General features: G+C 43.7%; 1 protein-coding gene across 2 annotated transcripts; it reads left to right on the forward strand.

Annotated features, from left to right (window-relative positions):
* The first annotated feature begins 282 nt into the window (after positions 1 to 282).
* Positions 283 to 6308, forward strand: LOC125449131 (zinc finger protein 239-like). Of its 2 annotated transcripts, none has more exons than XM_048524789.2 (3): positions 283 to 398; positions 1170 to 1270; positions 4692 to 6308. In XM_048524789.2, exon 3 carries the CDS (start codon positions 4871 to 4873, stop codon positions 5741 to 5743), a length of 873 nt encoding a protein of 290 aa, XP_048380746.1. In that variant the 5' UTR covers positions 283 to 398; positions 1170 to 1270; positions 4692 to 4870; the 3' UTR covers positions 5744 to 6308. The 2 variants fall into 2 exon arrangements, with proteins under 2 accessions (XP_048380746.1, XP_048380747.1); XM_048524790.1 differs by lacking the exon at positions 283 to 398 and adding an exon at positions 583 to 990.
* The last annotated feature ends 19007 nt before the right edge of the window (positions 6309 to 25315 follow it).

Consider the following 25315-nt stretch of genomic DNA (forward strand, 5'->3'; position numbering starts at 1 on the left):
TTCTACCTCTGAGAATCACAAGTTTCACATCTCTGAAGACAGATCAGAATTAACGTTTCAGGTTTGGTCACCCTTCCTCAGAACTTGCATAAAATGCACGTTGTTGTTGTAATTGCCTTACATTCGGAGAATCAGCAATGACACATTTCTTTCCCCATTTCTGAATGAATCCTCAACTTTTCACAGAGCTGATGAACAGCAGCAAAAACCGAAAGCACTGCGCATGCGTCGGCTCACAAGGGGAGAGCATGTGATTGACGTCAGCCCCAGCCCAATAGGAGGGAAGGGGGCAGGGCTGGAGGACTGAACGATAGCCGTGTGTCCTCCAACCAATCGGAGCGAGTGAGGGGCAGGAGTGTGAAAGGAAGACTGCTGGAAGCTGGAGGGTAATGATGCCGGTATGGACTGATTGGTTTTAGTAATACTTACTGCACATCGGAAATTATAAATTTTAAACAGCTGCTTCGGTGTTTGCAGCAAACGGGAAAGCAGCCGAGGGCCTCAGGCTTTGATAGGCTCATGTCCGCTATCATCTTTATTGGGGGCAAGTGGTCTGCTGGACACGTGCTGAGCCACCATCTTTGTAGATGGCAGCCTACAGCTGAACGCATGCGTAGTCTTCGTTGTGGGAAGGGAAGACTTACACCGAGCAAACTCAAAGCAAGAGAAATGTTTGTTTTGGATTTCTTTCCTAGACTGAGAGAGATGGCGTGTATTTCCTGGCAGAGTATTGACTTCAGGCAGCATCATTGCTGCTGTTAGACTTCAGCTACCTAGTGAAGGCGAAATGCCTGTAATTCGCTTAGAGCTCCATGTTATCTATTGCAACCACAGTGTAAGAAGGCCTGCTTTAAAGATTATGATCCATCAAAGCATATCCGTTTGTTCAGTGTCCAGAGAATTGGGATTAGAATACTGAAACTGCTCCGAATCACCTATGTGCTCCTTGTTCAACTCTGTCAATATGAGACTTCCTTAGTCTCTAATAACGTGAGTTTTAGCTCTGCATCGTTTTGGGTCGGGGAAGCGTTAATGTGAAGAGGAGAGTTTACACATAGCAAACTGAAACCAACAGAAATGTTTGTCTTTTCTAGACACTCTTGCAGTGTTTTCTAGATTTCTCACTTGCGCTGACTGATTTTTTTTTCTTTTGTGAATTTGTTTTACAGGACATTAATTTGCAGAGCAGGATCTCATAACCAGTTGTAACAGACTGAGTGGAATCATCAAGGTCCAAAAATCATTGGCATTTAACTGTGGGAGGAAAGAGGTTCGTCTGTTCTGTCAGTAGGAAAAATTTCTGCTATATTTGTAACTCGAAGAGCAGCAGGATATTCAAATGTTTTGTTAGATTATCCCCAGGGTATGTGCTCAGTTCTGGTCCATGCCGCTAAGGCAGAAGATAGTGGCCTGACAGGGAGTAGAGATTTATCCAAATAACACCTTGACTCTTCGAAAGAACTGCCTTACTTAGTTCCATTCACCCGTTTCATGATTATGACCTGTGAACTCTTCATTCTCAATTACCTGCAAACTTCCCTTTACAATTTCTTATGGACTTGAGTTTCAGTGCCATTTCAGGTGAAATGTTCCAGATGCTGACAATTCCCTGTTCATCCAGAAACTGCCAATGCCCATGTTGACTCTAGGTTATAAAGGGCTGAATTGAAAGATGTGATGCTGTACCCCAAACTGTCGAGCTGTATTGGAACAGTATGGCAGGCTGAGGTCAGAGTAGATGTGAACAGGCAATTAAAATGACAACACTACACTGAATGGGCTGCTTGGCTCAATAAGAGTGCTTTTGGAGTTGGGTGAAAGCAGTGAGGTGAAACAGGGAGAAAGTGAAGCTGAAAATTTGAGTGTCGTGCTCCGACCCCATTCAGGCTGTTCAGAAAGTTACATGGTCGCAATGGGAACGGCCAATTTGTAAGTGATACAGTACTTTTTTATTTACAGTTATTAATGTATAATATATTAGCTGAAGTAAAGGTCAGGGCTTTTGACTGTACTAAAATTATTTGAAATGGAAGAAAATTGCTAGCTCATTTAAATTCTCTTGATGGGAGTAACTAGGTGAATCTAGATAGATCTCATGACAGGAGAACTCAGACTTGCGGTGTGCTCCTCTTACACGATGTGCAAAATAAGGGACGCTTTCAGTTTCCCAAATGGTTGTGTGTGTAGACAGTGTGGCCATCTGCAGCTACTGAGTGACTGCTTTGCAGAGCTGGAAAAAGAGTGGCAGGGCTATAATGACATGGGCTTCAATAGCCAGGGGCACAGACAGGCACTTCTGTAGTTGCAGTCATGAATACAGGATGGTATATTACCTCCCTGGTGCCAGGATTCATGATAACATTGAGCTGCTGCAGAACATTCTGGAGTTGGAGGATAAACAACCTGTGTTGATGGAACATGTAAGTACCAATGACATAGCTAACCAAAGGGATGAGGGCCTGAGTAACGAATAAAGGAAGATAGATGATACATTAAAATGCAGATCCTCAAATGTAATAATATCACGCTTGCTTCCAGTGCCACATGCTAGTGAGAGCAGGAATGAGAGGATAGATCAGATGAGCGTGTGGCTGGAGAAATGGTGTAGCAAAGAAGGGTTTAGATTGTTCAGGCATTGGGACCGTTTCCTGGTTAGACGGGACCTTTTGCAAGCCTGATCAGTTGTCCCTAGGTGGTCCTTGCCATTTGCATTGGTGAGGTTTTAAACAAGAATGACAGGGGGATGGAAAGTGTATAGTTGGATGGCTCAGATTCGTATCAGGACATAGAAGGTAGAATATTAGTGATGCAGTTAGTGGCTTAGAAAGACAAAAGAAAGGATTAAACAAGGATCAAGTCTCCCTTCTTACATCAGTCCTGATATCATAGATTTCAGTCTGCTGAACCTTCATACACTGTCTCAATAGCCACAGCATCCTGACTTGGGAAAGGAGAACAAAGGTGTACACAATACTTTCAGGTTTGAGCTCATCACAGCACTTGCAGAAAGATATCCCTGCTGCTGTACTCGAATCCAACAACTATGAATGCCAACTTCTCATTTGCATTTTTCATTTCTTGCCACTCCTACCTGCTTTCCAAAAGAGAGAATCTCTAAGAAACATGGAGCAATATGGGGTCAGAGTCTCTGATATAAAATTGCAGAGCACCATGTTCCCATCGTTTCCATGCTGGTCATCAAGCTCTCATCCTATTTGCTGGCACTCAGCATGTAACCCATATTGTAATGCCTGTATGATCATATATACATTTCTTCAAGGTTGCAATGGCTCCTGCATCTGTCACCATTTCATAGGCTGCCAGACCTGCTTTCCAGCTGTCCAGTATTTCCAGCACTTTGTTTTTCTTTCAGATTGCCACCATTTTCCTTGAGCACTTAAGAGTCATAGAGATGTACGATGTAGAAAGGGAACCTTCAATCCAACTTGTCCATGCTGACCACCTCATTCTATGCATGTACCACCCTCTACATTTAAAAACAAAGTTGCTCCTTAGGTCCGTTTCAAGTCTCTCTGCTCTCATGTTAAACCTACAACCTCTAGTTTTGGTCTCCCCTACCCTGCGAAGAAAACCTTGACTATTCTCCCTATCCACGCTCCTTGTGATTTTATAAACTTCTACAAGGTCACGTCCTCAGACTCCAATGCTCCAGGGAAAATAGCCGCTGCCTTTTCAGCCTCTACCCACAGTTCAAAACATCCAACCCTGGTAACACCCTTGTAAATCTTTTGTAAACTCTTTCAAGTTTCACAACATCTTTCGTATAGCAGGCAGACCAGAATTGAACACAGTATTCCAGAAGTGGCTTAACCAAAGTGATGTAGAACAGCAACATGACCTCGCAACTCTTATACTCAATTCACAGACCAATAACAGCTAGCATATTGATGCCGCCTTCGCTATTCTGTCTACCTGCAACTCTGCTTTCGAGGAACTGTGAACCAGCACTCTAAGGTCTTTTGTTCGGCAACACTCCCCAGGAACTTAGCATAAGTACTATGCCAGCAACATGTTTCTAAAATCGGGAAGACTAGAATTGGCCTCAGGATGTGCCTAAAGAGCCACAACCTCTCAATTCCTGTACTCGATCATAGAATACCTACAGTGGACACACACCTACATAGAATACTCCACATCAACTATCCAAAGAGCATCCACCTATCCCTGGAACCCTGCATTTCCCATGGCTAATCCACCTAACCCACAAGCCTTTGGACTGTGGGAGGAAACCCACCCAGACACGGGCAGAATGTGCAAAGTCCACACAAAGAGTGGAATAAAATTTTGGTTCCTTTATTGATCAGTGCACTGACCAGTAAAGACAAGTGTGCCACATGCTTTCTTCAGCATCTGATCTACTTGAAACTCCACTTTTCAGGAACTATGCACTTGTTCTTAGCCCTTTGGAGGGATTGAAGGTATGGGGAGAAAACAGGAACAGGATTGAGTTGCAGATCTGCAGAGGTTGCACCTCTATCTCTTTCTGTGGCTTAGTTTAAACACTGACTGATGCCCTTCTCTGAGGGACATTTATGAACCCTTTCAGTTTTAATGATAATCCAGCCGTTCCCTAAGTATCATCTCCACAAGTGTTTAGACTAATTACTTTCAGCTTCACAATCTGTGTTTCTCTCTGGTTTCTCCTAATATATTTCTTTTCTGTTTGAAAGGTTGTTTTGCAATGAGAGAGTTCAAATGAAACCACATCCGGATCTGATGGCCACTCTGTTCGTAATAACCTCATTATCTCAGGATTTTGAAAGTTGAAGGAAAAAGAAAAAGCAGCGTTCAAACTGGGGAGAAACATAGATGGGCCGTGTATGGAAGAGTCTGTGAAGATTCATCTGAAATGTCCAAACACCAGCACAGTGACGCTGGGGAGAGACTGTGGAAATGTGAGAATTGCGGGAAGGGATTTCTTTACCCATCCCAGCTGGAAATGCACCAACGCAGTCACACTGGGGAGAGACTGTGGAAATGTGAGAATTGCGAGAAGGGTTTTCTTTACCCATCCCAGCTGGAAATGCACCAACGCAGTCACACTGGGGAGAAACCATTCACCTGCTCTGATTGTGGGAAGGGATTCACTCAGTCATCCAGCCTGCGGATACACCGGCGTGTTCACACTGGGGAGAGACCGTTCAACTGCTCCCAGTGTGGGATGGGATTCACTCAGTCATCCCACCTACAGACCCATCGGCGAATTCATAGTGGGGAGAGACTGTTCACCTGCTCCCAGTGTGGGATGGGATTCACTCAGTCATCCAACCTGCGGAGCCACCAGCGGGTTCACACTGGGGAGAGACCATTCACCTGCTCTGCTTGTGGGAAGGGATTCGCTCGGCCATCCAGCCTGCTGAGACATCAGCAAGTTCATGATGGAGAGAGACTGTTCACTTGCTCCCAGTGTCGGATGAGATTCACTCAGTTATCCAGCCTGCGAATACACCAACGAAGTCACACTGGGGAGAAACCGTTCACTTGCTCCGATTGTGGGAAGGGATTCACTTTGTCATCCAGCTTGCGGATTCACCAGCGAATTCACACTGGGGAGAGACCATTCACCTGTTCTGAATGTGGTAAGGGATTTGCTCAGTCTTCCAGCCTGCGGAAACACCAGCGAGTTCACACAGGGGAGAGACCGTTCACTTGCTCTGTCTGTGGAAAGGGATTCATTCAGTCATCCCACCTACAGATACACCAGCGAGTTCACACTGGGTAGAGACTATTCACTTGTTCTGTAGGTGGGAAGTGATTCAGTCTGGTAATCCAAGCTCTTATTAACCAGTGAAATGACACTTCATGTAAAATAGTTTGCTGTTTGCAAACACACCAGCAAATTTGCAAAGAACTATGGGTGAAGCGTTTTGCTTTTAATCTCACCAAGGAAAGAACCTTGGTCATTGGGCCATTTGTACTGATGTTCTTAAACCCAGCTCTATTAAAGGTGCTGATATTGTAGATGAAGTGTTGATACAATTGTGTATCTGCATGGTAAGTTTTAGAGATGATCACAACATCACTGTACATCAACACATTTACATTGGGTAAAGACTGTCCACTTGCATATTACTTGTAAAGTGATTTTGTGATTCATTGAGACTAGTTAAATAGCAATGAGTTCCCTAGTAACTGTCAATGTTGGATTTTGATGCTATTGTTATCTATATCCAAACCACATTTCCTGGACCTGCTTCTGATAATGTTTATAGACACTACATGTTCATTGACCTATTTAGGATGGAAATAATATAAATCAACTTTTCATTAAAACTATGATGCATCAAGTTTGCCTCATTCTGAGTGCCTTAGAGACAAAATAATCGTGTGTATTCTTCATATGAGTATTTGGAAAAAGGTGCATCCAGAATGGGGGATATCTTGTAATGCTGGAAATTTATTTACAAGTGCTGTTGGGCAGCATGTAACCTAACTTGACAAGGGAATGGGATCCAGAGAGAATGTCCAAAAGGGTAAGAAGAAAAGGGAAGAATCAAAGTGAATCAGGTAGGCGTCAACATTACTGGCCGGTTAAGGTACAAGCGAGTTTGATATGGTCGAATAGCACTGATTTTAATGCTACAAGAAGAATAAGGCAGATGAGTTGAGGATACAAATTAAAACATGGGAGTGTGATGACATTGCTGTCACTCAGACATAGTTAAGAGAGATGCAAGATTGGAGGCTGAATACTCCAGAATACAGGGTCTGCATGTGAGACAGCAATGGAGGCAGAAGAGGAGGTGGTGTCACAATTATATTCAGAGAATTTATTACAGCTTAGAAAACTCTTTAAATAAACCCGTATGGGTAGTACTGGAAGAGCAGGTAAGCAGGCAAATTTCAAAGAAGTCTAAAAGTAATAGGGTTGTGATAGCAGGGAATTCCAACTTCCCCAACATTAACCGTAGTCGTCATTGTATGAAAGGTTTAGAGAAACTTCAGATAGATCCAGTACAGCTTTTGAAGCCATTGTGTAGAAGCTTCAATGAGGAAGGGAGAGTAAGTAGAATGCTCAATTGTTTTGCAGGTAGATTAATGGTTGCAGGATAATGGGGGAATGAGTAAGGCCCATTAAGGACTGTAGAGAGGTACTGTCTGTGTGAAATTAGAGGATGTAGGATGTGAGAGAGATGAATCAAGGAGAATTTCTGTGATAGAATTTAAAGAAATTTGCACAGAGAAACAGGAGGCTTTGGGTCATCTGGCAGACTAAAACGTGAGTAAACGTCTAGAGTCAGGTGAAATGTATCCTATGTTGTTGGGACAATGAATTGTTAAGGATTAAAAAGTGCTTGCAAAAATTTTCAATTTCCCTCTGACCACAGGAAGGGTGTTGGAGGACTGAAGGACAGTCAAAGTGGAACTTTTGTTCAAGAAGGGAGTAAGGGATGAACCAAGAAACTGCAAGCTAGTCATCTCACATTGATGGTGGAGAGACTATTGGAAGTAACTCTGAATAACAGATTTAATTTGCATTTGGAGAGGCAGGGATTAATCAAGAACAGCCAGCATGCATTTTTTTAAGGGCAGTTCACATCTGACCAACTTTATTCAGTTTTTTTTCATGGGTATCCAGTTGTGTTAATGAGGGCAGTACTGTTGATGAAATCTCCCTGGACATCAGCAAGGCTTTTGAAAAGGTCCTGCATGGGAGACTGATGGCAAAGCTAAGAGTTTATGGGATCCATTGAAATTTGGCAAACTGCATCCACAATTGGCTGAATGGCAGGAATCAGAGTTTGAAGGTTGGGATATTTTTCCAACTGGAAGTCCGCGTCCAGTGGGTTTCCGTGGTGGTCTGTGTTTGGCCTATACTGCTTATGGTTTATAAATGACTTGTGCAAATGACTTAGACTTCAATGTAGGAGGGTTGATCAGCTTGCAGATGACACAGAAGTACTGGTTGGTAAACAGTGAGGAGGATAGCCTTCGCCAGAGGAGGTTAGAGACAGGCTGGTTGGTCAGGTTGATCAGTAGTAAATTCAATTCAATCTGGATTAGTGAGAAGCAACATATGTGGACAGGATAATTTTTTTCACTGCATTTGGCTGTTATTCCAAAAGATTAGTGATTGGTAGACCAGCTAGGGAAGGAAGAATATTTTTTCCTATCAGCATCCTCCGTCACAGAGGCCGGGATTGTCACTGGGGGATTTTGGCAGCAAGACAATTTCATCCAAAACTCGTTCTAACGGATATCACTGATAGTGCAGTGTAATAATTCAGAATAGATGATTCAGTTTTGTTTAGATGAGATTCTCTTCTAATCCCAAATCTGGAAGTTATTCTCCCACACTGTAACTCATGATCTCAAGGTGGAAAGTCATGCTGATCAACAGATCACTGCTCAGTTCTTGCTGCCTGGGACAAACAAACCTGAAAGTCTTCATGCTTGCAGTGACACTTAATATTGGGGGAGGCAATGGCCTAGTGGTATTATCGCTGGATTGTTGATCCAGAGACCTGGATAACGTTGTGGGAACCCGGGTTTGAATCCTGCCGTGATAGATGGTGGAATTTGAATTCAATAAAATATCTAGAATTAAGAGTCTAATGCTGACAGTGAATCCATTGTCAATTGTCAGATAAAACCTATCTGGTTCACTAATGTCCTTTTAAGGAGGGTAGTTTCCTTCCCTAACTTGTCTGGCCTACATGTGACACTAGACCCACAGAATGGGGTTGACTCTGAACTGCCCTCTGTGCAATTAGGGATGGACAATGAATATGCCTAGCTGATGATGTCCTCATCCTGTTTAATGAGTAAAGGGGGAAAAAAAAGTATGTGCATGCCTTGGTGGATGTTTTTCCTTAAGATCAGTTTCCCTACAGTGTGGATACAGGCCCTTCGGACCAACAAGTCCACACTACCCCTTGAAGCATCCCACCCAGACCCATCCCCCATAACCCACACATCCCGAGCACTATGGGCAATTTAGCATGGCTGATCCACCTAGTCTGCACACCTTTAGACTGTGGGAGGAAACCCACGCAGACACGGGGAGAATGTGCAAACTCCACACAGACAGTCGCCCGAGGCTGGAATCAAACCTGGGTGTCTGGCGCTGTGAGGCCGCAGTGCTGACCACTCAGCCACTCTGTTCTTTAGACAGTGCATTACGTCTAATTTGCTGTCCCTTAAATCCTGACCATCTCTGATACAAATCCTACAATTGTGAAAATGAGAAAGTGGCCACTCTTTTAGCCCGGCAATTAAATGTGTGAAGCTGAGAGAAAAAATAATGACAATTCAATTAAAGAAAGACACATCTGAACCAATATTTCCTAGTCTTAGATACCCTCCTTGGATTCAATTCCACACCCTTCACTGCTGCTGGTAAACAGTTTCCGCATTTCCGGCATGAGAAAAGGAAAGGGGGTGGGGGAAATTGCCTTGCTCCCAGACATTGCACACTGAAGAAAGTTTCATTCTGAACCTCGAAAGGCAACATTTGTATTGTGACGTCCGTAATCGAGGGGTGGGCGTGCCTGAAGCAGCCAACAGGGGCCGCTGTGCTCAGCGATGACTTCTCCGGGAGCCTGGCCAGGGTTTTCGTGCCAACCGGCTGCCGTCTCGGGCCAGCGCGAGAAGCCGCTCTGGAAGCTGCCCCTCCCTCATCTTCCCCCATCCGGCGGCTGCTGCTCCACAAAGAGACAGGTGGAGCCCGCCCACTGGTGGCAGCCGCACTGCGCCTGCTCAGGCAGCGGACCTCCACCCTCCCGCAGTGGGTCTTGGGGGCAGGGGAGGACAGTTTAGGGAAGTTCTTCCTTTAATTTTCCTCCAGGTTTCGGATCAGACCAGGGTGTGTGAAAGAAGAACCGAACCAAGTGCTAAAAGAGTCATTTAATGAAACAGGAGGTGAATATGATCAGTCCTTGATTGTGGAACGTTTGAGGTTTGTCTGTGGGGAAAGATAAGGAGCAAGTAGAAGTAGAGAGGGAAGACGAGGAGGAATTTGAAAACGAGGATGGGAATTTTAAAATTGAGGCGCTGCTAAACGGAGGCCCTGAGATGTTTTTATATGTTTAATGATGGGAAGTGGATATCACTGCTGGAATCAGCATTGATTGCCTGTCTTAGTTGCTATGGTGATGCTATTGACCGTGTCTGTGATGTTTGACTGTTCAATGTGGAGGGGTCTCAGCAAGGCAGAGGATATTCTCTTGGAGCTGCAGTGTGTTAATTTAGGATAGATGAGCCCCAACGAAGTGGGGCTCGCTTTCGCTGCCAAACTCTTCCGTGGCCTTTCTGTGCATGAGTAGCTTGGGAGAGACAGCATGCCGTGTTCACTAGTATGACTGAAACCTCCCATAACCAGCACTGCAAAACAAACATACTGGGGATAACTTGGAGAGACGCGGGATACCCACCTCATGCAGAATTATTGAAATGTGGGCTACACAAAGACCTGAGTCTCAAAACATAGCCAGAACCATGCTATGAGCTGAGGAGTTGAAAGTTATTCACCCAGCAACAACGAGGGAACAGTGAAATGTGTCCAAATCAACAAGTTGAACTTATGATAGTGTTTTTTAAATATTGAATTGTTGCAAGATACTTCAGAGGGGTGTTACAAAGTATCATTTGACATCGGGCCATACAACTTAATGTTGGGGCAGAAACCAAGCGTTTGGTCAAATTGGTAGATTTTAACGTGCATCCGAAAGGAGGAAAGCGAGGTTGAAGGGAAGAAAGGGTTAGCGAGGAACTTCTGGCTTTGTCTGCTGAAAGCATGCCCAGCAATGGTGGAGTGATTTAAAATCAGAGCTAAGTTAGGGCTGTCTGTGAGCTTAAATTAGAAAGGACCAGATATTCTAAATGTTATGAGGTGGGGGAGGACACAAATAGTTGGAAGCTTACCTTCAGTTGAAATATGATGTGCTGGTTGTGAATAACCTTAAACAGTTACCATGGGCAGAGGGATGGAGTCAGTGTTGAGGAAGTGGAGTTTTGATGGACATGAAGACAATGGCACGAGTCTTCCTTAGTATTTGATTGGAGGAAATGTCTGTTCATCTGATCCTGATGTCTGACAGGTAGGCATGGTGTGAGAGGTTGTCGGAACGTGGAGGTAATGGTGTTCATATCCACCTGCTGCTCTAGTCTTTCTAAGATGTGGAGGTGAAGGTCTGAGAGATTCTACCAAAGCCCTGGTTGTTTTCCGGAGATGTGAAGACCCGCTCCAGTTCTCCTTGCTACTCCTACTTGCATCTCTCTCTCATTCTCCCAGAGAAGCCAAGAGACTCCTGGAGATGCAGACTGAATGGCAGGACCCAATCCCTGAAGGATGTTAGTGAACAAGTTGGGTGTTCATAATAGTCTGTCAGCTTTCATGGTCATTTTCACCTCCTGACCCCACAAATGACCACTTCATTCAGTTCACTTTCATAACTATCCTGTGTGTTTTTCTGGATTAACTCTGATTTCTGTTCTTTATCTTTTGAACCACATTCACGGGGGTATCAAAAAAAAGGGACGATTTGCAGTCAGGGAAATTCAACCAAATATCACATTGGGATCTGATGGATTCATCCAATTTATCCCAAGCAGAATAATTTTGGATTTTAAACATGGATTGAGAAAGCACCCTGCGGAGGAGAGAGAAACTGCACACATGTTCTGTGTGTAGTCAAGGGTTCAGCCAATCTTCGAACCTGGCAGTACGTAAATGCAGTCCCAATTAGGAGAAGCTGTGGAAGTGTGAATGTGGGAAGGCATTCAATGTTCACTGTACGCTTGAAATTCTTTGATGCATTCACACTTGGGAGATGCTATTTCTTCTGCTCCAAATGTGAGAAAGAAATCACTGTCTCCTGCAATCTGCAGGCCGGCTATCACATTCAAACTGGGGAGAGGCCACTCACATGCTTCGATTGTTGGAACAAATTCAGTTATACATCCTTCCTGTTATTACACCAGCTCCAAGTGTGGGTAGAGATTCATCACACTTGCTAATCCCCTAGCAAATTCACCAGCAACTGCAGTGACGTTGATGTTGCTGTTAGTAATATCCAAGACTCAATTGTGTTCATTGGGATCAGTTACTACTGAAGTTGATAAACGTCTTCCCAGGTATAGATGCTAATCTTCTGTATAAATGTCAAATACCACAGCTTTGTGTTAATTACTGTGTGTTGAATCATGTTAATAGCTCTAAGGTTTTGGAGTAGATTTGCAGCTCTGGTTGTGGTTGTTGAGGTTGGTTGGCTTGCCGAGCTGGTTTCTTGTTTTGCAGATGTTCAGTTGCCACAAAATAAACCAGCTCGGTGAGCCAACCAACCTCAACCATGTTAATATCTCTAACACAAGTGAAAGGCTGTTCCTGTTCTCGCCACTTCCCCCTTCTGCACTGTCTCTTCCATTCTCACCTGAGACAGCAAGTATGAGGAGCTCATTGGACCTTCTTTGTCACTGAGATTCTTCCCTCTCATCCATCAGCCCATCAAGGAGGGGTTTTTATGGCTCAGTGGTCGTGTCCTTATCTCTGAATGAAGACACCCAGAAACAAGTTGCAAGTTCTTCAGAGGTGGGAAATAATATTTCTGGAAATAGAAAGCAGAAAATGTGCACTAGCCACTCAATCATTGAACTAAAACCTACAATTCAGTTTCTGAAGGGTTGAACTGATTAATATTTCAAATGGAAAATTAATCATTACTGCTCATTCTGATTTGTAGATTTGTCACAGTCTCAACTTCATTCTGAAATTAAATTATCAGATAACGTGAAACAGATCAGTGAAATATTTTACAGACAGATTAGTAAAAGCTTCATCAATCAACATCGATGTTGGTGAAGTTTAGAAGTTGCTGAGTCAAATAATTTTAGACACTGGAGAAGCATTTGGGAAAGGCAGAAGACATAGCAAAGATAGGTTGAAATTGGATGAGGAGAGATCATGCCTGTCACTAAATCAAAAAGTGAAGCCTATCAGGTAAACGACATTAACCCGACAGTGAGAACACTGCACAATATTTGCTAGTTTCCAAGTCAGACAGGCAAAAGATGGGGAGATCCTATGCCCACGAAGGCTGGATGAGCCAACACAAGTATCAAGACAATGGGTTGAAGTGTCATGGAGAGTGGGCAAGAAAGTAGATTTGAGGCTGAGATGAAATCAGCAAGATCAGATGTTCTCACTGACTGAAGTAAACAGATGTCCCTGCTGGGTTGAATATGGCTGTGAACTGTACTCCTGTGAGTTGGATATTTCCCATTTTCCTAGTGATGTCCTCTCCAGCTTCCAGCTATGGTCAAGTTGGTTGAGGAATGCTGAAGTTTGGAAAAGACATCAGGTACTTGACAAACGGAAAGGCCACCTGTGAGGATGGACTTTCCCTGAACTGCTGAAGCATAGAAACTCACAATTATTGCTGCAGCTTCATGACCTCTGTCTCCTCCTCTGCTGGGAGGCAGGATCCATTCCACAAGATATCAGTGATGCAAAAATTAATTTTTTATTAATTTTTTATGCTGTTGATCTCTCTCACTCAATGACCTAGTCTTTTCGTGAGTACAATCTCTGTACTGCATAGCCTAACATCACTACATCTGACAGATTTATGGTGACGAAATGAGTGAAAGAGACACCTCCACCAGAACCAACAACCCACAATGATGCCTGACAATTGTGGATAATAATAACTTCTCTCAATGAGATGTGACAGTGAATAATGAGACAAGGAACTACAGTCTCAAAGTGGGTTGTATTAAATCACTGTTCCCAAACCTTTTCTTGATGTGATTTTGTATAAATGCCCCAAAATTTCTGGGAGCCCAAGGTAAGCTTTTGAGGCACCTGGTGTGAATTTCCCTGTGGGAAGAGGGAAGGGTAGACAGGTTGGGGGGTTATCATTAGATCCTTCATGTGGTTGGACACGTTATTAATGTGACACTTCCAAATTGTTCATTTTATACAGTGAAGAATGATGATGATACGATCCTGATTATTGATGGAATGGGATTCTGATTGTTAATTTAAATAATTCTGAATTGATTTACGTCAGCATCTTGGTTATCGGTGCAATAATTTCCTGATTGTTAATGGAGTAGGCAAGTGATTATTCATGCAACAGGAACTGTGTAAATCATTAGATCATGGCCAATGTAATAGAATCCTCATTGTTAATGTAATAGGCACTGATTATTGACACAGTAAGATCCTGATTGTTGCTGCAATAGGCACCAAACTGTTCATGTGATTGTGTGCTGATCATTAATGTATTAATCTCCTGAATTCTTGGAAAGCGAATGTGATGGGAAGCTGATTATTAATGCATTTGGACTTTGAGCATTGATGTACCAAGATCCTCATTATCGACACAATAGAAATTCTGATTATTAATGTAACTGAATCGCAATTATTCATATGTTATGATGCTGGTTATTGAGGCAAGATGATCCTGATTATTGAAAAACAAAATCAACCTTCACAATAACAAACAAACCTCTTGCACAGGCTTGTAGCAGCAGTGGGACCTCAGAGAGCAGTCCATGAGACCACGCCTACCCACAACAAACGGGCGGATTTAAAGGGACCTTGGAGCCATCAGACATCAGTCTGAGCTCCACAGTACCCATTGCTAACTGGGGCATCGCAAATCCACAAGTCAGATTCCTACAAACATCTTTCATCAGGAGAGAAGGGAAATGTCCAGAGAAGACTTGAGCAGCAGAGTTTCAGATAATCTCACATTTCCAGGTGAGGGTAGACTGAATGTGAGATGCTGGTCAGGAATGCACTGGAATTATCAGGTCTAAAGGCAATACTGGCAAGGGAGAGGGTTTCAGCAGCCGATGAGCTAGGGTGAGATGGCAAATTGGAAACGTTATGGAGAGTGAAACATTTGGTGTCAGTAATAAATTGTATTTGTGAACAAAAGCTCATTTTGGGGTGTAATCTGCAAGTGGGATTAAGACCAGCAGGGTTCAGCCCCACACGATTCACAAGGAGAGAAATGGTGATGTGTTAGAGCTGGGAGTTCTCAGTCTTTCTGTGAAAACTAATGCTGAGCTTCTGCCTGGTATCACAGAATGGCAGCATGGAGATGAGAAATAGCCCAAGGATGGTTCTTCGGGAAACAGCAACTCCAAACAACTTGAAGATGAGACAAGAGCAGTCGTTTGCAAGGACAAGGTTTTTTTTTTAATGACAATCGAACTAAAGGTGTGAAGAATGGAACCAGAAGAGAGTGGATATTAACAATATTGGCAAATGAGGGGAAGATTTGGTCAACAATTTAGTGTGAATAGGTTCAAAGCAGCAGGAGGAGGCATCTGTCATGGACAAGAGAGATCTGAAAAGGTGTGATGGGAAATAAGAGAAAAGCTGGAGTAGGTCTCAGAGAAAAGAATTTAGGGTTGGTTTGACTGATGGGTGGTGGGTGAGGAAGAAGTAGAGGCAGATTGTCTCTGTCTCAGTCTCAGTGACAATTCAACGAAGAGATTGACAGAGGGAAACCCCATCTATTGCAGTGTTTTTTTTGACCCAGGACAAAGATTCAGGAAGCAGACAGGATTCAAGTAAGTGGAAGCAGAAACTGGTTTATGCTGGAGAGGACCAAAGGATCTTCCCTGAATCTGGCTTCAGAAGATAGATCAATGACATACCTCTGCTTTTACAAATAAATACAGCACTTTTATACATATTGTGTTACAATGATCAAACACAATGTATTCACTTTCCTTCCCCCTAAACCAATCACCCAGTCCTGTGGGTCACCTAATCAGTGATGTGCACATCAATGGAGAGGCCCCGGTTTCCATGAACTTACGTATTAGCTAGACATTGTAATCTGTCAGCCGTGGATCTTCCCATGCATGCTATTCATTTACATTCCAAACGTTTAATGGCTATACTTCTTCGGGTCTTTCTCAGGCTTGTTCATCTGTACGGACAGCTCGAATTATATTACCCTTTTGTATTTTGGGGCTGTCTTTTATCACATTTAGTGACTCATTTTATTTTCCCACTGTCCCAATTGCATAATGTAAATATAAAAAGTCAGTTAGTTTTAACTAATTGCTATAAGGTTAACCTCTGTTACCAAGGTAATTATAAGTGAAACGTTATACAACTACTTCTACTGTCAGCATTTAGTAATTTATAGGTTGTGATCAATCTATATTGTTCAGGGCATAAGAGAAGGTGTCTTCTAAGGCTAGTTAATCATAACATCTATGCTTACTTTTTTTAAGGCTTGTATTATATCCTGGTTATGTATTGAAACCAACTACTATGATTAGAGCATTTTTGGCTAAAAACTATTTAATATTCCAGGTAGCTTCAAAGAGGCAACTATTCACTACACTACTTGAGCTAATCTTGCACCTGATGTTATTCATTTACTGGGACAATCAACTTTTCATTAACAAGACTGAAATTGGTCAGTTATCTGTATGAAGGTATCCTTTTATCAGAATTGTCTCGGCTGGGAGCACAGTATTCTTTTACTGACAATCTGGCAGTTCTATCCAAAGGTACCATTGTATTTCACTATGTGAAATAGTTTTGCTTAGCTTGTGTCTGCCATGTTGTAAGCAGGTATGAACCACTTAATGTGTTCAGGTTCAAGCCACCTTACATGGCCAGGTACAGATCACACCTACAGATAAGCCCTTTGGCCTTCAGCCAAATTGTGGCCAGAGGGCTACTATTAATTCAAGTAGTCCAAGTCAGAGTTCAAAATTCCAAATCAAATTCCAAGAGTATTCTTCACCAAATTATGCTGCACCCACGATCCTCTTGCCGTTGTTTGATGAGGTGTTCTTTGCCATTTCATATCATAATCATAGAATCGCTACAGTTTGGAAACAGGCCCTTCAGCCCAACAAGCCCACACTGACCCTCGGAGCATCCTACCCTGAACCATCCCTCTATAACCCACTTAAGCTACACATGCCTGAACACTTCGGGCAATTTAGCATGGCCAATCCACCTAGCCTACTCACCTTTGGACTATGGGAGGAAACCAGAGCACCCGGAGGAAATGCACACAGACATGGGGAGAATGTGCAATATCCACACAAACAGATGCCTGAGGATGCAATCAAACCCGGGTTCCTGGTGCTGTGAGGCAGCAGTGCTAATCACTGAGCCACTGTCTAGTAGTCTGTTGACTTATGGTGCAAAGTAGGGCCGCCTCAAGTCTGTGTCTTTTCTGGAATCATTTTCTTCATTATTGTGGTCATAATGCAATTTACAAGACAAAAAATGTCACATAAGAACAGTGCTACAAAAAACATTACTATTCCCTGGACAATGGACATCCGAAGGGATCCCAGCCACTCTTTTATCCAACTATATAGGGTTGTAGATGGGGGTTGTTTAAGTTTGTTCATTTCTTTTAGAACATAGAACATAAAAAAGTACAGCACAGTACAGGCCCTTCGGCCCACGATGTTCTGCCGTGGAATAATCCTAATCCAAAAATAAAATAACCTCACCTCCATTTCCTTCAATTCACTGCTGTCCATGTGCATGTCCAGCAATTGCCTAAATGTCACTAATGACTCTGCTTCCACGACTACCGCTGGTAAAGCATTCCATGTGCTCTCAACTCTCTGGGTGAAGAACATCCCTCTGATGTCTCCTCTATACTTTCCTCCTAACACCTTAAAACTCTGACCCATCGTGGCAGTCAATCCTGCCCTGGGGAAAAGTCTCTGGCTATCGACTCTATCCATGCCTCTCATTACCTTGTACACCTCAATCAGGTCACCTCTCTTCCTCCTTCTCTCCAGACAGAAAAGTCCAAGCTCAGTCAACCTCTCCTCGTAAGACAATGCCTCCAGTCCAGGCAGCATCCTGGTAAACCTCCTTTGCACCCTCTCCAAAGCCTCCACATCTTTCCTACAATAGGGCAACCAGAACTGGACACAATATTACAAGTGTGGTCTCACCAGGGTTTTGTAGAGCTGCAGTATAACCTCGTGGCTCTTAAACTCGATCCCCCTATTAATGAAAGCCAAAACACCATATGCTTTCTTAACAACCTTATCCACTTGGGTGGCAACTTTGAGGGACCTATGCACTTGAGCACCAAGATCCAGCTGTTCCTCCACACTGCCGAGAATCCTACCTTTAATCCTATATTCAGCATTTAAGTTTGACCTTCCAAAATGCATCATTTCGTATTTATCCAGGTTGAACTCCATCTGCCATTTCTCAGCCCAGCTCTGCATACTGTCAATTTTTCGTTGAAGCCTGCAGTAGCCCTCAATACTATCAACGGCACCTCCAACCTTTGTGTCATCAGCAAACATACTAACCCACCCCTCAACCTCCTCATCCAAGTCATTTATAAAAACTACAAACAGCAGAGGTCCAAGAACAGAGCCCTGCGGGACACCACTCAGCACTGACCTCCAGGCAGAAAACTTACCATATACAACCACTCTCTGCCCCCTGTCAGCCAACCAATTCTGAATCCAGACAGCCAAATCAGCCTGTATCCCATACCTCCTGATTTTATGAATGAGTCTGCCATGGGGAACCTTATCAAATGCCTTGCTGAAGTCCATGTACACCACATCGACTGCTCGACCCTCGTCAACCTGTCTCATGACCTCCTTAAAGAACTCAATAAGATTTGTAAGGCATGACCTCCCCGTCACAAAGCCATGCTGACTCCCTTTAATCACGCTATACTTTTCCAAATAGTCATAAATCCTATCCCTCAGAATTCTTTCCAAAACCTTGCTGACCACAGGGATTTCCCTATTCCCTTTCTTGAAAAGAGGAACAACATTTGCCTCCCTCCAATCTTCTGGTACAACTCCCGTGGAGAGTGAGGAAGCAAAGATCTTCGCCAGTGGCTTAGCAACCTCCTTTCTCGCTTCCTGGAGCAACCTAGGATAAATCTGGTCTGGCCCTGGAGACTTATCAATCTCAGTGTTTGCCAAAATTTCCAGCACATCAACTTCCTCAATCTCGATCCATTCAAGCCTGTTTTCCTACTCCTCAAAGTTCTCATTCACAACAAGGTCTCTTTCCTTAGTGAAAACGGAAGCAAAAAACACATTTGGGGCTTCCCCTATCTGCTCAGACTCCATGCACAAGTTCCCTACACTATCCCTGATTGGCCCTACCTTCCCCGTGATCATTCTCATATTCCTCACATATGAGTAAAACGCCTTCAGGTTCTCCCTAATCCGTCCTGCCAAGCCTTTTTCGTGCCCCCTCCTGGCCCTCCTCAGTCCACTTTTGAGCTCCTTCCGAGCAAGCTTGTAATCCTCTCAAGCTGTTCTAGACCCTTGCTTCCTCCACTTATATAAGCTGCCTTTTTCTTTTTGATGAGAAGCACCTCTGTTCCTGTCATCCAAGTCTCCTTAATCTTACCCCTTCTCACCTGTCTAAGAGGAACAAATTTATGCATAACTTGCAACAACTGCTACTTAAACAGTCTCCACATGTCTGTTGTGCCCTTTCTGTGGAACAATTGCTCCCAATCTATACTTGCCAACTCCTGCCTGATAGCGTCATAGTTTCCTTTTCCCCAGTTAAATATCTTCCCCTGGTAACTGCTCCATTCCCTTTCCATGGCTATGGTAAATGTGAGGCTGTTGTCGTCACTGTTGCCAAAGTGTTCTCCCACCAGAAGATCTGACACCTATCCTGGCTCATTGCCGAGCACCAAATCCAAAATGGCCTCCCCCCTCATTGGCCTGTCCACATACTGAGTAAGGAAACCCTCCTGAACACACCTGACAAAAACAGCTCCATCCAAACCATCTGCACTAAGGACATCCCAATCAATATTGGGAAAGTTGAAGTCACCCATAACAACAGCCCTGCAACGTTTGCACTTTTCAACAATCTGCCGGCCAATGCGTTCTTCGATCTCCCTACTGTTATTTGGGGGTCTGTAGAAAACCCCCAATGAGGTGACTGCTCCCTTGCTGTTCCTAATTTCCACTCACACTGACTCAGTTAACAACCTTCCTTGGCGACCTCAGTAGACGAGTCCTCATCAAAAGTTCTTTCAGCCACTGTTATACTGTCCTTGACTAACAAAGCCACACCTCCCCCTCTTTTACCACCTTCCCTGACCTTAATGAAAGATCTAAACCCTGGAACCTGCAACATCCATTCCTGTCCCTGCTCTATCCATGTCTCTGAAATGGCCACAACATCGAAGTTCCAGGTACCTATCCAAGCTGCAAGCTCACCTACCTTATTCCAGATACTCTTTCTGAATATTATCGGTGAAATCAGTAATTTCCTCTGAACTATTGGGATGTACTTGCAGCATTCCTTGTCAATGAGTGCACATGTATTCCTTTTCTGGCAAACAGGATGTTGAGGGCAATTCACTTCTGCAATGCCATAGTTTGTATAGTGAACATTTCTGCATTTATTTTGTTCAAAGCTTGTGTGGCGTCACTGATCACTTTCTCTAAGACTCTAGCCAAATTGATAGTTTCTCTGGAGAACTTATCTATTCTGTAGCAGTGTAAGAATATGGAGAGGAGCCTACATGGTCCTGAAATTGCACATTTGTGTCCTTCTGGCATCATCTGCAGGAGGGACGCTGTGTGGCATATGAACAGTACTACATAGTCCAAGTAACGTGACACCATTCAGGTTAGGGGTAGTCAGACATAGGCTACGTTCATGCACAATGTATGTGCCATTGTATCGGATGAATCAGGTAATAATCTTGGGGTACCAGCATTGTTGGAACATTCCATTACTTGTGAGGTTCCTGAATGTCAGGAGGTTTGGGCTGCTGTGCGTGAGGAGAGACGCGTTTAGCGATCCCATGGTCAGGAAGAGTGCCTAATGGCTTCTGGGAGCAGGTATGTGGAAGTGTTATAACTCTGAGTGCAGTTGCTAAACCCCATGGGTGTTTCTCTCCTTGGTTTTTAATTCTTCTTAGTCAATGTGATGAAGCAGTGTGGTTGTGAGGTTGTATAGTTGAGTTGATACCATCCTGTGAAGCTGTTCAGGTTATACCCTGCTGATTTCCATTGTGCCCTATCTCGGCCAGTATTTACTCCGTGCTATCCATTATGTTCTCATTATTTAAACAGGCAAAAACACACTTCAGCCGCTCAGAACGACACCAAAAAGAAGAAGCGTACCATTTTCAGGTAATCAAAAACAAAGGATACCTGAAAAAGTGGGTCAGAAGATGCTTATTACACGATGACACCAGGAAGATACTACACACCCCTACACACTCATCATGCTACCTTACATCAGGAACACATCTAAACTGACTCTTACAAGTGCACTGGGCATCAGGGTAGCACGCAAACCCACATCAACCCTACAACAACTGCTCACCCGAACCAAAGACCCACTACCCACTGTGGACAGGACCAATGTCATATACAAGATTCCTTACAGAGACTATGGTAAACACTACATCAGACAAACAGGAAGGAACTTAACAACAATGGTACATGAACATCAATTGGCTACAAAAAGACACGACCAATACTCACTCACCTCTATCCACATGGAAAAGAAGAATCACCAATTTGACTGGGACAACGCCAAGATCCTGGGACAAGCAAAGCAAAGACAAGCACGGGAAGTCCTAGAAGCCTGTGTATCCTATGTAGAAAGCCATCAACAAACACATAGAGCTCAACCCTATATACATTCCACTGTGAAGGAAAACCGGAAGTGAGGTAATCCAGCTCAACAGACTCCAGAGTTTAAATAACAGGCTGGAAAACACAACAGCACTTCATCGGAGGCTGCACTGATATACCCAGAAGGGTAATGAAACGTCTGTGGAAAAACAATGAAACAGCTCAGTGAGCCAACCAACCACAATATCTACAACCTGAGGTACAAATCGACTCTCAAACCTTAGAGTTACTGTGGAATTTCATGTAATCCTAGACTTGTCCTTTGCTGTTCGTCAGTTGCGCTCGCCATGTCATTCAGTCCTGGGGGAGTATCATTGTTCATCCTATTATCTGTTCAAAGGGTGTTAATCCAGTAGTCCTAAGGGCATGGCCGTTTGGGTTATGGCTGGTGGGGAAAACATCCATTTAACCCCTTCTCCTATCATTGCCTCGGTCACAGAATTTTTCAGTGTCCTATTCTTCCTCTCTACCATCCCTGAGATTGGTGGATGGTGGGGTATATGATACCTTTGTGTTATTCCCAGTAGCTCACTTGCTTCCTTCAGGCACTTGTCAGTGTAGTGGGTCCCTTAGTTTGAATCTATTTGTAGGGGACCCCCCTCCCCCACACCTAGGTGTTATTTCTGCTGCCAGTATTTTTGCCACTGAGGTTGAAATACAGTCTTCTGTAGGGAAAGCTTCTACCCATCTGGTAAACTGGTCAATCAGGACCAGGCAGAATTTTTCATTCTGACTTTGTGGGTATGGTCCTATAAAATCCACTTGAATGTGTTCCCATGGACCCCCGGGATGGGGCCGATGGCTCATTTTAATTTTAATTCGCTATGCTGGTTCTGTCTGTGCATACACAGCGCATCTTTGACAAAATTTGGCTAAGTCCCTTCCCATTCCTTTCCACCACAGGCAATTAGATATCAGCTGTATCATTTTATTTCTTCCTGTGTGCACTAATCCAAGGCAAACATTGAATAATATCTACTGGCAGAAATATGGGATCTACCACTTTGCCTTCCTTTCTCCGAATATCATTTGCTCCAAATGCTGCCCTGTGTTCAATCCATTCTGTTTTTTCTTCTGAACTGGTTGCTGCTTGTAAATCTGAAATGTCCAATTCATCATCTCTGGCTTCATGCTGTCTTGCAGGCACGATCATTATCACTTCCTGTTCCAGCATTGCTTTTGCAGCGCTATCTGTATAACTATTCCATCTCTGCTCTGGTGTTTGAATTTTTATGTGTGCCTCTATTTTTATTACTGCTGCTTCTTTTGATTCAGTAGCTGCAGTCACGAGGTCCTTGATTAGGTTCTCATGCTAGATTACACTAATACTCGAAGTAACATAACCTCACCTTGCCCATGTCACCATGTAGACATGGACTACACCAAAGGCATATCCACCGCCTGTTTAGATGTTAGCCCTTTGTCTTCTTCCGAACTTCAGGGCTGCAGTAAGTGCTTTTAGTTCAGGTACCTATGTGGAGTGACATCCTTCTATTATCTCCTGATAAAAGCTCCCCTTTCAAATTAACCATGGCCCATCCAACAGCTCTTTCTTAACTTGACCCTGTCTTTCTTCTCCCTATTCCAAAGAGGGGGATACAATCATGTTTCTCTCCTTGTTTCTCCAAATCTTTCACAATTGGATTAGAAATCAGATTAGAAATACAGAACAATCAAAGCTAAGTGATCATTACTTCTTGTCCTGGATAGACTCTGCTCCTTCTGTGGGTTCACTTTCTTTCATTTTAGTTGCTGCAAGTAAATAATTTCAGACCAGAATTTATAAAACAGAAATTGGGAGAAAATGTTTGCTGACTCATGGTGGACAGAAGTGGAAGTTTCAGTATGAATCATGGAATCCCTACAGTGTGGAAACAGGCCCTTTGGCCTAAGAAGTCCACACCAAACCTTGGACCATCAGAACCAGACCCATGCCCTATAACCCACCAAATCTACACACCCTTCAACACTACAGGCAATTTAACATGGCTAATCCACCTAGCCTGCACATCTTTGGACTGTGGGAGAAAACCAGAGCACCCAACGGAAAGTCACGCGGACACAGGGAGAATGTGCAAGTTCCACAGAGACAGTCACCCAAGGGTGGAAATGATCCCAGGTCCCTGGTGCTGTGAGGCAGTTGCACTAACCACTCAGCCACCATATCAGTGTGAAGCTCAATCTTCATTCAGAGAGAGGAGCATCAACAGCAGCTTTAGCTTTGGAGTCAGAGATAACACAGTGGACTTGGATGAACACAGCAGGCCAGGCAACATCAGGGGAGCAGGAAGGTTGACATTTCAATTCGGAACACTTTTTCATTGTTTCACGTTGGCACTCCTGCTTCAGGGGAGCTCTCTTTGGCTGGAAGTCGTGAGCTTCCAGTCCTCCTGTTTTTCCCATTGGTCGGAGAACAGAATTATGACGGAACTGGGGGAGAACATGGAACCACTTGACCCGGCAGCGACCTTGATCCCATGATGTTTGAAACCTTCTGGCCGTAGAATAAAAGGATGCAGTAACTATGAGCCAGTCATATAGCGAGAATTGTTTACTGCCCCAAACTCATCCCTACACGCGCAAATATCCTGTGATACCTTCCCCCCGCCATCCTCATGGCCGTCCCCACTCAGATGGATCGTGGCGACAGGGATTGTGGGAGTTGGAGTCTCCGTGAAGCCCCTGGAGATGACAAGTCTGCTGTAATGTTCTGAGATTTTCCGAGCAGTACTGATCAGGGACTGAATAGATGTTGTTTACTCTGACTTTTTGAAGGCCTTTGACAAGATTCCATGTGAGAGGTTATCACGTAAAATTAAAGGACAAGGGGGTTGTGCACTGACACGGATGGAGAACTGGTTGTCCGCCAGGAAACAAATGCAGGATTGAATGGCCCTGCTGGATGATAATGGAATAGTATAGGTTAGATGGGGTTCAAATTGGTTTCACAGGTCAGCGCAACATTGAGGGCTGAAGGGCCTGTATTGCGCTGTCTTGTGCTATGTTCTATTTCTGAATGGCAGACAGTGAGCAGAAGCAGGCAACAGTGCTTGGACCTCACCTACTAACAATAGATGTTAATTATTTAGAGGAACGAACTAGATGTAAAAGTTTCCAAAATTGAAGATGACACAAAACGGGTTGGTGGGTGAGCTATGGGGAACATGTAGAGATATTTCAATCTGATTAGGACAAGTTGAGTGAGTGAGTGGATAAATCCATGGCAGGAGGGCGAGAACAGTGACAATTATGAGCTTATATAATTTGGGAGCAGAAACATAAAAGTAGATTATCCCTGAATGGTATGGTGAGAGATTGGGAAAAGAAAAAGCTGCAGTAAGACCTTGGTGTCCAAATACACCAGTGGTGGAAAATAAGCATGGAGGTGCAGCAACCGATGAAGAAGGCAAATGGTATTTTGGCCTTAACAGCAACAGGATTCAGGTGCAAGAGCAGGGTTGTCCTGCTGTAATTCTTCAAGGCCTTGGTAAGACCAGCACTGGAGTATTGTGTGTAGTGTTGGTCTCTTTTATCTGATGCTCTGGCCGGAGAGGCAGTGCAGCAGAGTTTTCCCACATTGATTCTTTGGCATGGCAGGAATGAGATATGAAATGAGATTAGATCAGATAGCACGATATTCATCGGAGTTCAGAAGAATGAAGGGGAATCTCAAAGCCTACAAAATTCT

Source organism: Stegostoma tigrinum, chromosome 43 (genome assembly GCF_030684315.1).
Source record: "Stegostoma tigrinum isolate sSteTig4 chromosome 43, sSteTig4.hap1, whole genome shotgun sequence".
Taxonomy (NCBI): Eukaryota; Metazoa; Chordata; class Chondrichthyes; order Orectolobiformes; family Stegostomatidae; genus Stegostoma; species Stegostoma tigrinum.